Here is a 14,221-nt window from a genome sequence, read left to right as displayed (position 1 = left end):
AAGTTACAGGTAACTCTTGAGCATCGCTGGTTAAAGTGCTGTATGTTGCCTGGTTTCGCCTCATTTCTGTCTGACACCTCAAATGATTCTCAGTGGTTTCTCTTTCCAGTCTTTGCATGAACACCTGATACATCCCATGCATGTTTCTGCTTCGCTCAGGGGTTCTCGGGCGAGGTGGCAGTTCCCCCCCTCCAGGCCCTTACCTAGGGTGACCATATGAAAAGCAGGACAGGGCTCCTGCAGCTCTAACTGCTGTGATGAAGAAGGGATTTCACCGGGTGGGAATCTACACTGGTGTTATTCTAACGTTTTGAATGGGTTACTGTGACGCATAGCGTCACGCGACCCTGGGTCTCCAACGTTGCAAATGAGTCGTACTTACAGGTTCTACTTCTTAGTTCCAGCGTGGCTACAGATTCGTGTGCCTCGTTCTACCGGGAATTCTCCTCTCCCTTTCTCAGAGCTGCTGGGTTTGCTCCGCCCACTTCCTGTTCTCCTTCCTTCGCCCCGTTTGCTATCTTATCTGCTACAGCAGATCAATCGCACCAGCGTTATACTGTGCAATCACTGACAATTGCATGCAAAGGACTCAGAAGTTTTCCACCTTAGAATCTGCTTTGATTGTGAAGTAGCCCCATGCATCCAGCCTTAATTGTGCTCCACTTGCAAAAGATTCGCACCAGCCACTGCTGTGGGCGCAGGAGAAGGATTTTAAACAAATGCTTACATCTGCGTAAGCTTTATAAATAAAGACACCAAAATTGGCACAGTAATTCAAATACCAAATTTGAATCAAATTGGGTCATCGGTTGATTTTTATGACTTTTTTTTTTTAACATTTCCCCCCTCTTTGCAAAGGAGCTGAGGAGCGCTCGAAGGATCGCTGTAGCTCCCTGCAGGAAAGTTAACAAGGGTCCAAAGTCCAAAACTCATGACCAGCGGGGCTTAAATGGGGCTGCTGCTAAAACTTTTCAATTTGGTCTCTCATCCAAGCTCTGACCAGACCCAGCCCTGCTTAGCTTCAGCAAAGTGGCTGCCTCCTATGCACTCAGGCAATTCCCTGGGACTTGTATTAAGATGTTTTGGGAGGGGGTTTGTGTGTGCTTAAGACTATTGCCCTTCCAGCTAGGAATGAGGCAGGCAGTGGGCAGAGCAAACCCAGCAACTCTCACAGAAGAGGGAGAACAACGGAAGGATGGAACAATGTGCCCTGAAGTTCCGTTGCAGCGAAACGTAAGTCACGCTAGTGTGTCCTGTGATACAGAGAACCACGTTAGAAAGGGACACTAGCAACGTTATAAAACTAGTGTAGATCCGGCCCAGGTACTGCATGCATACAAATAGGGCTGTGCAGCCACCCCTCAATCCGCGTCTGAGGCCAATACGGAGCCCCCAAAGCAGCCCTGATCCACCTCGGGGCTGCCTCGGGTGTGCCCAACCCGCTTCAGCACCGAAGCCAAGTCAAAATTCGGGCCAAAGGTGACTCAGACTTTTCTGGGTGCTGGCTGCAAAGCCGGCACCCAGAAAAGTCTCCCCTTCCCCACTTACCTGGTGCTGCTGCCACCTGCCACCGCCATCCTTGCGTCCAGCAGCTTCCACTGCTGGTGATGCATAAGCCCAGAAGTAGGCCACGTGGCCTACTTCCGGGCTTCGGCAGCAGTGGAAGCCACCGGACACAAGGACAGCGGTGTTGGCAGATGGCAGAGGCAGCAGGTAAGCCCCACTTACCTACCTCCGCTGCCCGCTGCCGCCGCCCTTACGTTCGGCGGCTTCCACTGCTGCTGACGCATAAGACCGGAAGTAGGCCACGTGGCCTACTTCCCGTCTTATGCATCGGCGGCAGTGGAAGCCAGCAGAACCAAGATGGTGGTGACAATGGAGGCAGCAGGTAAGGAGACTGGTGAGGGAGTTGGCCGGCACCGAAACACCGAGGTGGCCTGGAGCTTCAGAGCCAATTGGCTTCAGCTTCGAGCCGCTTCACCCAAACTACCTCGGATCCGGTTCAGAAGGGTCCGAATCACCCCGATCTGCTTCGAATTCAGGGTTCGGATCCGAGGTGGTGCACAGCCCTACATACAAATGACACCTGCTGAAATTCTCTTTTCTATACAACTGTTAAACACACAGGAGCCCTGTCCTCCTTTTCATATGGTCACCCTACCTTACTCAACTTTGTATATCCTAGGTTATACTGCATAAGAAATGCATATCTCCGCCCCCTGTCTGAAAAAGACATGTACTAATGGGCATTAACAGCTCATAAAGTCACTGCTAACGTCCTTATTTTGTGGCAGCATGCGTGTGCGTGTGAGTGTGTGTGTGTTCCATTTATCTGAGTTTTCAGCAAAATACTAACCCTTGACTTGCACTTGTAAATTAATGCTGTGGGAATTCTCCTCACCGGAATTTATAATCCTAGATTTTGTAGTTCCAAATTTGCTGGTCTTGCTTCTGAAATGGAAACAATTCATTTGTTGCATTTTTAAAAAATAATGTCCGAATTTGTGCAGGGCACAGTGGATGCAAAGTATTGCTGCAGCGTCCAGTTCATTCACGTGTTGAATGATTGCCCCAAGATTCTTTTTGGGGGGGTTTCTTTTTTAATGAACCAATGAGCAGGACCCCACGTACACAGAAGTAAAAACCGGGAGCTCACTTATTTATTTCATTCCTATGCCACTCAATAGCCAAAGCTTTCTGGGCGGTTTCCCAACATAAAATGTAAAACTTTAAAACCGCAGTATAAAAGTGCAAAGCAAAATAAACGCTAACAGGAATGCAGAGATTTGAAATACAATAACAGGGCTAAAAGACTAAAATGCTTGGGAAAATAAAAAAGGTCTTCACCTAGCTACTGAAAAAAGCACAGGCAAGCCTCTCTGGGAATCTCATTCCGTAACCGGGGTGCCACAGCAGAAAAGGCCCTCCTCCTGGTCGCCACTCACCTCCTTCCCTTTGGCAGGGGCTCCCAGGGAAGGAACGCTGAAGATGACCTTAGGGTCTGAACAGGTACATATGGCAGGAGCCAATCCTTCAGAGAGCCTGGCCCCAAGCCATTTAGGGCTTTGAATGTCCCTCTTTAATTTATTTATTTATTTATTTATTTATTTATTTATTTAATTACATTTATATACCGCCCCACAGCCGAAGCTCTCTGGGCGGTTTACAACATTTAAAAATAGTAAACATTAAAAGTATACAATTTAAAAACACACACACACACACACATAAAAACAGTATAAAAACAGTATCCATTTAAAAACAACAATTGTGGGGTCCATTAAAAACAAACTTAACGTTGTTAAATGCTGTTAAAAAGCTGTTAAAAATGCCTGGGAGAAGAGAAAAGTCTTGACCTGGCGCCGAAAAGATAACAATGTTGGCGCCAGGCGAGCCTCATTGGGGAGATCATTCCACAGTCGGGGGGCCACCACTGAAAAGGCCCTCTCCCTTGTTGCCATCCTCCGAGCTTCCCTCGGAGTAGGCACTCGGAGGAGGACCTTAGATGTTGAGCGCAGTGTACGGGTAGGTTCATGTCGGGAGAGGCGTTCCATCAGGTATTGTGGTCCCAAGCCATGTAGGGCTTTATAGGTTAAGACCAGCACCTTGAATTGGGCTCGGAAACATATAGGCAGCCAATGCAAGCGGGCCAGAATCGGTGTTACATGCTCAAACCTCCCTGTTCCAGCTATCAATCTGGCCGCCGCATTTTGCACAAGCTGCAGCTTCCGGACCGTCTTCAAAGGCAGCCCCATGTAGAGGGCATTGCAGTAATCTAATTTGGAAGTTACCAGGGATAAAACTTTCTCTTTTTTAAAGAGAAAGAACCCAGGGATCCGTTGTTCGTCCACAGTGATCACCTGGGCAGCGAACTGAACAGCAAACTGAAGACAGGGCCACTTGTGGTTACTGCCTCCCCCATCATGGTGGCATTTACATAATTACGATTGAAATCATAATAAGAATGTCTACATTTGCATGTATGCATATAACTTAGCACGTGCACATTTCATGCAAATCGGCACTCTGGTTTTGGTGACACGTGGCCTCCTTTTTTCTTTGTCTTTTTTCTTTTGGCAATTCATAAATGGCCACCCGAATGAGAGCTGCCGTCCCAGACGTCCGGGGAGCGCTGCGTTGCGTTGCGTATACCTGGCCTAGAGTGTGATAGAAACTGGTGAAAGGAAACTCCTGTTGTGATGGGAGGGGTGACACATTAGGAGGCGTCACTCATGAGATGCCCATCCTGTTATGGAGCACGTGATGCCTTCAGAGTTATGCTTCCCTGAGGCCTCACCAACTCCCCTCCCCTATGGCAATTTGAACAGCGCGGGCAGACAGCCAGGAGTTCTGTAGTGGGCTGATAAGAACATGCATTTTATATTGTATTTTGTAATTGTGTTTTTAGATGGTTTATTTTATTATGGTTTTCATGGTTTTAATTTTTGTGAACCGCCCAGAGAGCTTTGGCTATTGGGCGGTATAAAAATGAAATAAATAAATGAATGAATAAGATGTGCCCTGCTAGATCAGACAAGGGTCCATCTAGTTCAGCACTCTTTTCACACAGTGGCCATGGAAATCCACAAAGGGCAGCACCCTCCTGCCCATGTTCCCCAGCAACTAGTGTACATAGGCTTATTGTCTCTGATAATGAAGGTAGCCACAGCCATCAGGACTTGTAGCCATTGTCCAGAAATTTGTCCAATCCCCTTTTAAAGTCATCCAAATTGGTCGCCATCATTGCATCTTCCATAGTGTGTCCTCAATCTCCCATTGTTCATTCTTCATGGGATGATCCTGCTGGGTTCTAGTATGTTGAGAGAGGGAGGAAAATGCCTCCCTAGCCACAGTCTTTACACCGTGCATCATTTTGTACACCTCTATCATGTCTCCCCTCAGCCTCCTTCTTTCCTAGCTAAATAATCCCAGTCGTTGTAAACTTAAATGAGCTAGTCAAGGCCCAATGTTGGATCAAACCCAATTAACTCATCTGAGTCAAGCCCATTACGAGTGGAGGCCTGGGCAGATTGCCCGTCCCTACTTAACATCACTCCATTAATGGTGCTTTCAGTAGATTAAGCAAAGATCTTTCCATTTTGGTTCTCGGCTGACCGACTGTGGCTTGGAGATGCCGTTCACACAAAACCACAGCATCTGTGCCCATTGTCAGAATGGATGCTTTGGTTACATCATTATCTGCATACCAACTAACCAATTCAACATAAGAACACGAGAAGAGCCATGCTGGATCAGACCAAGGGACCATCTCGTCCAGCATCCCTATCCACTTTCTCTACATGCATCTCTCATGTCTCCCCATACTCATCTTTTTTCCTAAGCTAAACAGTCCCAGAAATTGCAAGCTTTCCTCATACAGGAGTTCCTCCAACCCCCTGATCTTTTTATCTGCCCCTTCTTCCAACTCTTCAATATCCTTTTTGAGTTGGGGTGGTAACTTCACACTAAGCAGCTACATCCCGAGAGGGACCATGCACATGGGAGCTGACTCAGTTCTCAGTTGCTCCCGTTTAATTCTATGGGACAAAGCAGAGGGGATTGTAATCGAAAGGCACAGCAGAGAGGTGGCAGAGGGTATCCTCACTCCAGGCACTGGACTCTCTAGGAGCAGGGGAGCAGGTTTGGCCTCATCCGATGTGTCCCTTTTGTGCTCTCCCAGTTGAGTCGTTTCCATCCTCACGCATGAGACAAGGAAGACAACCTTTCTGCTAAACCTGAGGACAGTGTAGGACAGGGGTGGTTAGCTTGTGGACCTCCAGAGGTTGGTGGGTTTCAGCTCCTTACAGATGTCACCAACATAGCCAGTGGTGACAGATGGTGCAGTCCAACAACATCTGGCAGGCCACCTTTGTCCCATTCCAAAGAGGTAGGACAGTGACCTGGCTTATGCATGCAGGGACTCCATGGAAGGGGGCAGTGCGTGTCTGTGTGCAGACCATCCCCAGGTGCTTTGCGACTGTCCCAGCAGTCTCTGTACGATACCATCTCTCCCTTGACACATCATAGAATCATAGAATCATAGAATAGCAGAGTTGGAAGGGGCCTACAAGGCCATCTCGTCCAACCCCCTGCTCATCACCCACCTGTCGTAATGATCAGGCAGTTCTAAACTCGTGCGTGGCAAGAAAATATTCAAGGGCTGCACTTCTTCACGGAGGCCTCATATTTCAAGAGGATGGGCCAGTTTGGTTTGGAAGGGGCGGAGTTGTGCACACTCCCTCTCTCCAATGCATGGAGGGGTGAGTGTGCACAACTACTCCCTGCCCGCCTGGCACTCCAGCCTTGCCATAGCAACTTTTCCTAGGAGTTCCTCCAGACCCTTGGATCACGTCATTTGCCCTTTTCTCACCCCTCTTCTAACTCATCAATATATTTGTACACTCAGGGCAAATCATCCAGTTTCCATCTCTGTGCATGGTTGATCCGCTTGATTAAGTATGGAAAAATCAAGCATGTGGTCCCATGTCGTTTGTATCTCCTCACACGTGAGTGACATGATCAGGCAAGATGAGCTGACCCTTTGTGTCCAGGTGCCAAGGCGGATGGGGAGGAGCTGTGCCCGCTTTCCCCCTTTCCACACATTCAAATGGTTATGGGGGGGGCAAGTATAATCCAAACTGGCCTGATGTTTTCAACAACCATCTCTTTTGAATCTATAATCTGGGGATATTGGTGGGAGCAACGTGTTTTGACATAGTAGGAACTTGATGTGTAAGAGTTGTCACTATAGAAGAATTCACTCATCAGCTGCTGATCAACCTGGTCCTCATTCATGTTTTTTCTTCTCCCCCAGATGTCCGCCAATTCTCAATGCAGAGGTCAATCCCTTCATTATGCAGCCTGGAGACCATCAATGAAGAACCCTTTGTTGCCAACGAGAACCAGCCCACCAGCTCTTGCTTTCCTCTGCCCACCACCCCTGCCAGTGATCCCAAAGAAGGACCTGTGCCTAACTATGACCATGAAGCTGGTTCTGATGGAGGTGACCTGTCAGATCATCTTGAGAGACTTCCTCTTCTGCAGCAGGCAGGAGCAGTTACAGAGGAGAAAATGTTCCTTGCTCCCAGCCCAACCATTACAAGTGTCCTGGGATGGGAAGATGTTCGGAAAAGCAGCGAAGAAGAAGAAGACAGGCAGGATAGGGCCCCTGCCGTCACAGATCGGACTGGTTCACAAACTCAGGACAATGTAGCATTGGCCAACCATTGGCTCCGTTCTACCAGAACTTTCCAGAAGCAAAGAGATGGGGTGGTTCAAGAAATGATGAATGTTGAGAGAACCGAGAAGGAGGACAGCGCCGCAGCTGGGCAGCCACACCAAAGCGAAGTGAAAAGTAACACCCCACCAACTTCACCTCAAGAATCTTCCCAAGTAAGTCAAGCTGCCACAGTCCCCACGTTCCACGTGATAGCGAGGAGGTCCAAGAGTGAAGGGTACAAACTTTGCGACTGTTCCGTCATAATGAGGCATCCCGGTGGCTCCTCCCCAGCAGCCGAAGTATACTCAGATGCCACCTTCAATGACCGAATCTGGAGCAAGCTGGACTCCAACAGTCACAGGGACAGCATGTCTTCCTCTTCTAGCATGTCCTCCAATGACACAGTCATCGATCTCTCCATGCCCAACCTTGCTCGGAAAAGCCTCCCAGACCTCGGGGCCCGGCATGAGAATGTTGATGTCCTCCCTGAGAGAAGAGGTGTGCGCCCGTGGTCTGCAAATGCCGCCTCTAGGCGTGAAACGCCCATGGTGACCAAGAGCAAATCCAACCCCAACTTGAGGGCCAGTCAAGCTGCAGAGGACGAGCTGTGCCCGAGACCACTCGCCAGAGGCCTTGAGTTAGGGTTATCGTCCGTGCCCAGAAGACACACCTGGAGTCGGTTGTATATGGAAAGCCTCAAGCAGTCTTGCCTGAAATCCAAAGACCAGGAGTATGCCGAATCCAGCCCGGCCAAGTCGAAAAGCCTTGGCGACCTGACCTCGGATGACATCGCGTGCACCTTTGAGAGCAAGTACCGCAGCATCAGCCGGAGCTTCATCACCCGCTCCATGCGGGAGCAGCGCCGCTGCACAACCTCCAGACCCTCCGCTAAGCCCCTGGATGCCCTAGCGGAGCGCCTGAAGAAGCTGACCACTTTCCAGCAGGAGGGCGACATCACTTCCCCCACCAGCCTCGAGCCAAACGAGTCTGAGGAGGAAGAGGAAGGGGTGGGCCTCCTCCGGCGCTCTTCGTCCAGGAGCCAGAGCAGGGTGAGGTACATTGCCAACCGGGCCAAGCAGGCCCAGGAGCGGCAGCGGCTGAAGAGCTTGGCTCTGAGCAAGGGGAGTCCCATCGAGGAGAGGGGGAACCCCGAAGGGGCTTGCTGCTTGCCTGGAGGGGCCTGCATGGACACGGCCTCCCCCAGTCTGTTTACATCCCAACTCAAGAACCCAACTGACTTGAACCGTGACGCCGAAGTCGTCTTTCTATTCAAACTCTAACGCTGGGAAGGGCTGAACAAGATTGATGTTTACATTCCTGTCGGAGCAAAACCAACAAAACAAAACCACACTTTTTTTAAGAAAAGAAAGAAAAACGCACATGATGCAGAATACCCTTGTTCAAGGCTAGTGCTTCCTCCTCCTCCTCCTCTTCCCAACCTCTAAAGGACAATGTATGTGTGTGAAATACTATTAATCCTAATAATAATGCAACCTGTAGCATGCAATAGGGGGAAATGGGCAAGCAGAATTTTCCTGGGGGAGGGAACAGATCCTGAGAAGATTCCCCCACCCTCCATGTTCCAAGCATGGCCAAGGAGCTGCACGACCATTCTAGCTTCCTCTTTGTGGCCTCGTTTTCTTGGACTACAATCCTGGTGAGTCCCCAACAGATGACTCAGGCGGAGCTGCCCTCCGGAGCTGCCTTGACTTTCTCACTGAAGCGGCTTCAGTTCTGGAAGGCAACGCAGCATTTGGATGGTGGGAAAGTCCCGAGGCTTGTTTGAGGAGGGGCAAACCCTCGTTTCTAGGAAAGCTGGGAGTGGTACGATCCAGGAGTCGTTGCCGTTGGCCATGAGCACAGACATTTTGTTTATCCCACTGTAATCCCGACCGTTTTGTCTCGTCAGGGTTTTCAGGGCTTTGAACCACTACAAAAGCATTTAATGAAATCTGTCCATCTCCGCATAGCCTCACCCACAAGTGCTTTTCTGAGCTGATTTCTGTTGAAACTTGGCCAAGGAGAAATGGGTGAGGTGGGGTGGGGGACGGACTTTGGGTTAGTACGGAGCAGGCAGGTCTCCTCACCTGGAGCCACCCCCTCCTCTTTGCTTGAAAATTCAGAGCCCCGCGTCAACTTAATATGCGAGTCTGTTGCCGTTGCATTTAGTCTGGACTTCAGTTTTGTTTTGGCAGTCCTTTCTTTGGCCTTGATCACAACCCGCCCAGCCTCTCCTATTCCACAATGACACCCTTGTTTGCCAACAGACTTGCCAGTGTATTCCAGAACAGTGCGCGTGGACATCAGAAGTCACCCCAGTTCGGGGGCTAAATTTTTCACAGAGCAGGCAAAACAAGTTTCTGCTGTAATATTAAGCTCCATCACACCGGGGGTTAACACGCTCCCTACCTTCGCTTCTCCGCCCGTGTTTTTGTTCCTCAGTTACTTCCTCTTTCAAAAGAGGAAGTATACAATGAGCACGAGGCCCATTGAGTCCACTGTTCTAATGGCGCTGCTTCTCCTGCACACAGCAGGAGAGAGCAGCAATTCCGAGTTTTAAAAAAATCAGACTTAAAGAAGGTTTTTTTTTGTCGCGGGCCAGAAGGGGTGGGAGGCAGATGACGTCATGTGAGGGACCTGAGCAAACTCCGTGAGTGCCCAGTAACGAACGTGCAATAAAACGCTCATCGGATGGAGCTTATTGTATCCAGAGGTCCGACTGTCATGGTTTCCGTCATCTCAGAGAATCCTACGAATTTCTAAACAGTGATGTTACTGTGAGGTTCACCCCATAATGGAGTAACAATTCCCAGAGATCCCTAGGATAAAGCTCTGGCATTTACACCCATATATATATAAAAAACTCTCCCCCACCTCTTGTGGATATTTATTTAATCCAAAGACTCAAGGTGTTTTCTGCTCAGATCTCTATCCCAACACCACAATGTTTGCTGCTACACAAGAACCCCTGCCTCCTTGTGGGTTTGGCTAGATTTCTCTCATAAACTGCCTAAGCTAGGCAATGAGCAATATTCCAGTTTGTAAGCATTAAAATAAATCCCTAGGTACAAATGACGAGTGGCCATTTTATCCCTCTTTAAGACTTAGGGCAGACTTAGCCATAAGCACCGCTTGAAACGGCGGAGAGAAGTGTGGGCAGTCTAGAAACAGTGCAGGCCACTTCCTTGGCAGTCCCCTCAGATTGATTTGTTCATGACCCAGTTTTTCCTGGGGGGGGGAAACCCCCCAGGAAAAATCAGGTTCCCTTCCCCAAGCCAATCTGAGGAGGGTTTTTTTGGGGTGGGGGAAATAGCCAACCCTTCTCCCCACCAGCCAAATTGATTCCCCTCTTCCCTTTCTTTGTAAAAAGAGATCCGACTGGTGGTGGAAGCAATGAGAAGACCCCCATTCTCTGCCTCCTCTCTAGTGACAGAGCCCGGTGACCCATGGGAGATGCGGTTTTCCCAATGGGTGCCCAACAGCAGCAGCAGCAGCAGCCAATGGGAGAACTACATCCCCCATAGGCTACCGGGTTCCGTTGCCTCTTTCCATGGACACCTCTTGCGCTGCCACTTCTGTCTCCTATTAAAAGGGAGAGGGGAGTATGTTTCATGGGGGGAATTGGTGGGGGAGATTTCTAAAGATGGGCAGCTAGAGTGGGAGCGAGTCAGGAGCTTTCAGGGAACTCCACTCCAGGTTCTGACTTTCATCTCAGCTACGAAAGGGTTTGGGGGTTTCAAAACCCCTTTGAGGTGGCCTTTCCGAGCCCCCAAAGTCCGTGCCTGGCTTTGGCTTGGGGCAATTTCACTGGCATCCCTCATCACTTTAAATGTCACCGAGGCGTTGAGCCAGGCCTAGCGACTGTCCCTGCCCTCCTGCTCCTCCACGGCCCTCTTTTCCCTGCCCCGTTTGAGTCACAGGATTCCACTTTCTGTGCCTGAGCGGGCGCCTAAACGGGGTGGGGAGGAAGACCAGTGGAAGAATGGTACTTTGGGGCAGGAGGCCTAAGTCATTGATCAGTTGCACTTCCACACGCGTTCCCCTTTCAGTCCGCTCTGTCGCGTCTCCACGTTAATCTATTTGATCACGTGCACAAAAGTTTGCATTCAGTTTTTTCTCTCTCGAAACACATTTTACTAAACGTGCTTTCTCTCCCAACACATATTGGTAGCCTCTCTTTTTTTTTCTTTTTCTTTGGAGCCATGCATGAGCCCTGAAAATGTCATTATTTCCCCCGAAACATTGGCTAAAACAGGAAGCGTTTGTGGTACTTTAAAGGTTCAATTGTTCAATGCAGCACCTGTAGAATGACCTCTTCCAGTTGGTTGGTTGGTTGGTTTCTTTGTCTGTCTGTTTTTGCACTGCCATGCAAAATACATTTTTATATCTAAAGAAAATTAGACATTAACACTATTCAGAGTTAAACAAAATAATCTATTTTTAAAAAATATTTGTTTTAATCCCCCTCCCCCCCGTTTCTCATCATAATCATTTATTATTATGGATGTGCATTTTATTGGGGAAGAAAATGGAGGAGAATGTATTGAGATGCATTTAAAAAGACAAATTGTACTTTAATTTTCAGCCCTTGTTATATGTGACTGGGTGGGGCGGGGAGGGAGAAATGGGCTTGGGTGAGAGTTGATTTTTATTTTATTTTTTGTGGGTGGTTTGTTTGTAACATTTCTTCTCTATATATTGCAAATAATTTAAAATCTATTTGTAAAACCAACTGACACCACTGAAAATAAAGATTATTTAACCTATTTGTGTCTGATCAGTCCATCTACAGCTAAAAACATAAAGAAGCATATGGATTTGTTTGTTCGTTTTTAGTACACTGATATCTTGCCTTTCCTCTAGGTTGCTCAACCTAGAGGATGCCCCTGCTCTGCTTTTATCCTCACAATGACTATGGCCTTGTCCACACACTGTATATACTGCTGTTGTGGCTGTGCAGTTGTGCACCATTGTTTATATGACGCAGCTGCCAACTCACAGCCACGTCGTGCTATTCCCCGCAAAGCTGCACATTTCTGATGTGTCATTTTACCACAAATGTTTGCTTTGCTCTGATGTCACCACAGTTGTTTGGGCGTGTGTCTGCGGTGGCTTCGGTTTGGATTAAGAGAGTGGGCAGAGTTAGGGGGCAGACTCTATTGCAGGGTAGGTGTGAGCATTCAGGGCAGGGAGTGGGCTCCTGGTGCGTGTCATCCCTGTCCAGATAGGGGCATAGCTTGGCCACCAACCCAAGCTGGTAGAAGGCACTCCTGAGGCTACCTGAACCTCAAAGTGACAGAGATGGCTCCAGGACAACCCCCAAGCTACGAACCAGCTCCTTTAGGGGGAGCAAAACCCCACCCGGAACAGGTTGAGCGTCCTCCGGTCAGATTCTATTTCATAAATGTGTATTCCATCTTTTAGAAAAGCTTCATGGCTGAGTTGAGATTTGAACCTGGGTCTCCCCAGTCCTGGGGTCCAACTTTGCAAAGTTTGCTATTTTGGATGGTTTGGAATCCCCCCACCTCCATGTCTCAGAGCCAGTTTCAGGCTTTGGAGAGCCTTCGCACAAGATGCACCTCTTCCTGCCTGCTGTTGCCATTGCCTGTTTGCCTCTTCCCCCCGCCCCCTCTGGGGCCCAATCCACACCACGTCCTAAAGGGGAGGGGGCCACCCATGTGGAGGCAACTCTTCCTCTCCTCTTCCTCTTACTTGCTTGGAGAGGGCAGTTGAACAGCCAGCAGCAGGGCTGGGGATTCCAGGGATAGCAGGTGCCCCCCCCATGCTAGGACCACCACTGAGCCCAGGCACCTGCTCCGCCTCACTGGGATCAGGACCCGCAGTCCTTGAGGAAGTTCATTTGAACGTTGCAATGAGTCTGGTGAGTCTATCAGGACCTCCTTACTCAACCATCAGCACAGAATTAGCAGCAGCATCACTGGGACCATCCAGAAACATCTCAAAACTTGCAAGGATGCTTGGAAGTCCCCCAGAACTGTTGCTGAACATTACGGAAGAAGCAGCTGTCTTTGATACGAGCAAAGTGGGCCTTGCGGAAGCTTCGTTGTCCCAGCAACTCTTGGGGCAGCTTGAAATGTGTCTTGCATCCAACCTTCCCCAACCTAGTGCCCTCCAGATGCTTTGTACTACAACTCCCAGCTTCCCTGACTATGGCCCACACTGGCTGGGTCTGATGGGAGTTGCAGTCCAAAACATCCAGAGGGCACCAGATTGGGGAAGTCTGCTCCAACCTAATTGTGCAATTTTATACACGTCTACCCAGAAGAAAGCTTTATTGAGTTTAATGGGACTTCCTCCAGGTATGTGTCTCTAGGATTGTCTACTCCACCCTATAAACTGCAGGCTGGAGTAAGGGGCACAGCTGAGGAGCAGAGCCCCCTCTTTGCATGCAGAAAGACCCAGATTCAATCCCCGGCATCTCCAGGTAGGGCTGGGAAGACTCATACCTGAAACACATGACAGCTGCTTCCAGTCAGTGTTGACAATATTGGGCTAGGTGGACCAAGGGTCCAGCAACCTTTCCCCCCTCCTCACCCTGCCTTTTCATTTTCTCTTAATTTTCAGCTTGAAGAGAAGTTCACTGCGAGCTTTTCGTTCAAGGGAGGACCGCTGCTCAGTGTAGGAGCACGCGCTTTGGTTAAAGAATACTCCCCATCCTCCCCGGGCTCCCTTCCTAGCCTCTCCAATTAAACGGATCATGTAGCAGGCAACAGGGAAGGCCTCTCTCCGCTTGAGGCCCCAGAGAGCTGTTGCCAGTCGGCATCAACATTACTGACTCAAGCTGGACAAATTGTCCGACATGCTCTAAGGCCGCGCTGTAGGTTTCTAGCTGGTCCTAATAACTGTGATCCTACTGTCTCTTCTGTGTGTGTTTTTCAACTGGATCGATAGAGCTACCTACAACTTTGGACAAGCAGAATAGGTACCTTCCTCGGTACCTAAATCCTTGTGATTCTACAGTCCACCCTCAGTTCATGGGTT

General features: G+C 49.2%; 1 protein-coding gene across 1 annotated transcript in view; it reads left to right on the top strand.

The window, feature by feature from the left end:
- PLCH2 (phospholipase C eta 2) overlaps positions 1-9,779 on the top strand; it is a 147,422-nt gene extending 137,643 nt beyond the window's left edge. The window contains exon 22 of the mRNA XM_063145539.1: positions 6,815-9,779. Within this exon, the coding sequence (XP_063001609.1) occupies positions 6,815-8,499 (1,685 nt within the window). The 3' untranslated portion in view covers positions 8,500-9,779. The remainder of the gene's footprint in view (positions 1-6,814) is intronic.
- The last annotated feature ends 4,442 nt before the right edge of the window (positions 9,780-14,221 follow it).

The sequence above is a fragment of the Elgaria multicarinata genome, chromosome 20, assembly GCF_023053635.1.
Source record: "Elgaria multicarinata webbii isolate HBS135686 ecotype San Diego chromosome 20, rElgMul1.1.pri, whole genome shotgun sequence".
NCBI classification, from domain to species: Eukaryota; Metazoa; Chordata; class Lepidosauria; order Squamata; family Anguidae; genus Elgaria; species Elgaria multicarinata.
Note: the sequence above shows the minus strand (reverse complement) of the source record. Positions and strands in the feature narration are given on the sequence as shown.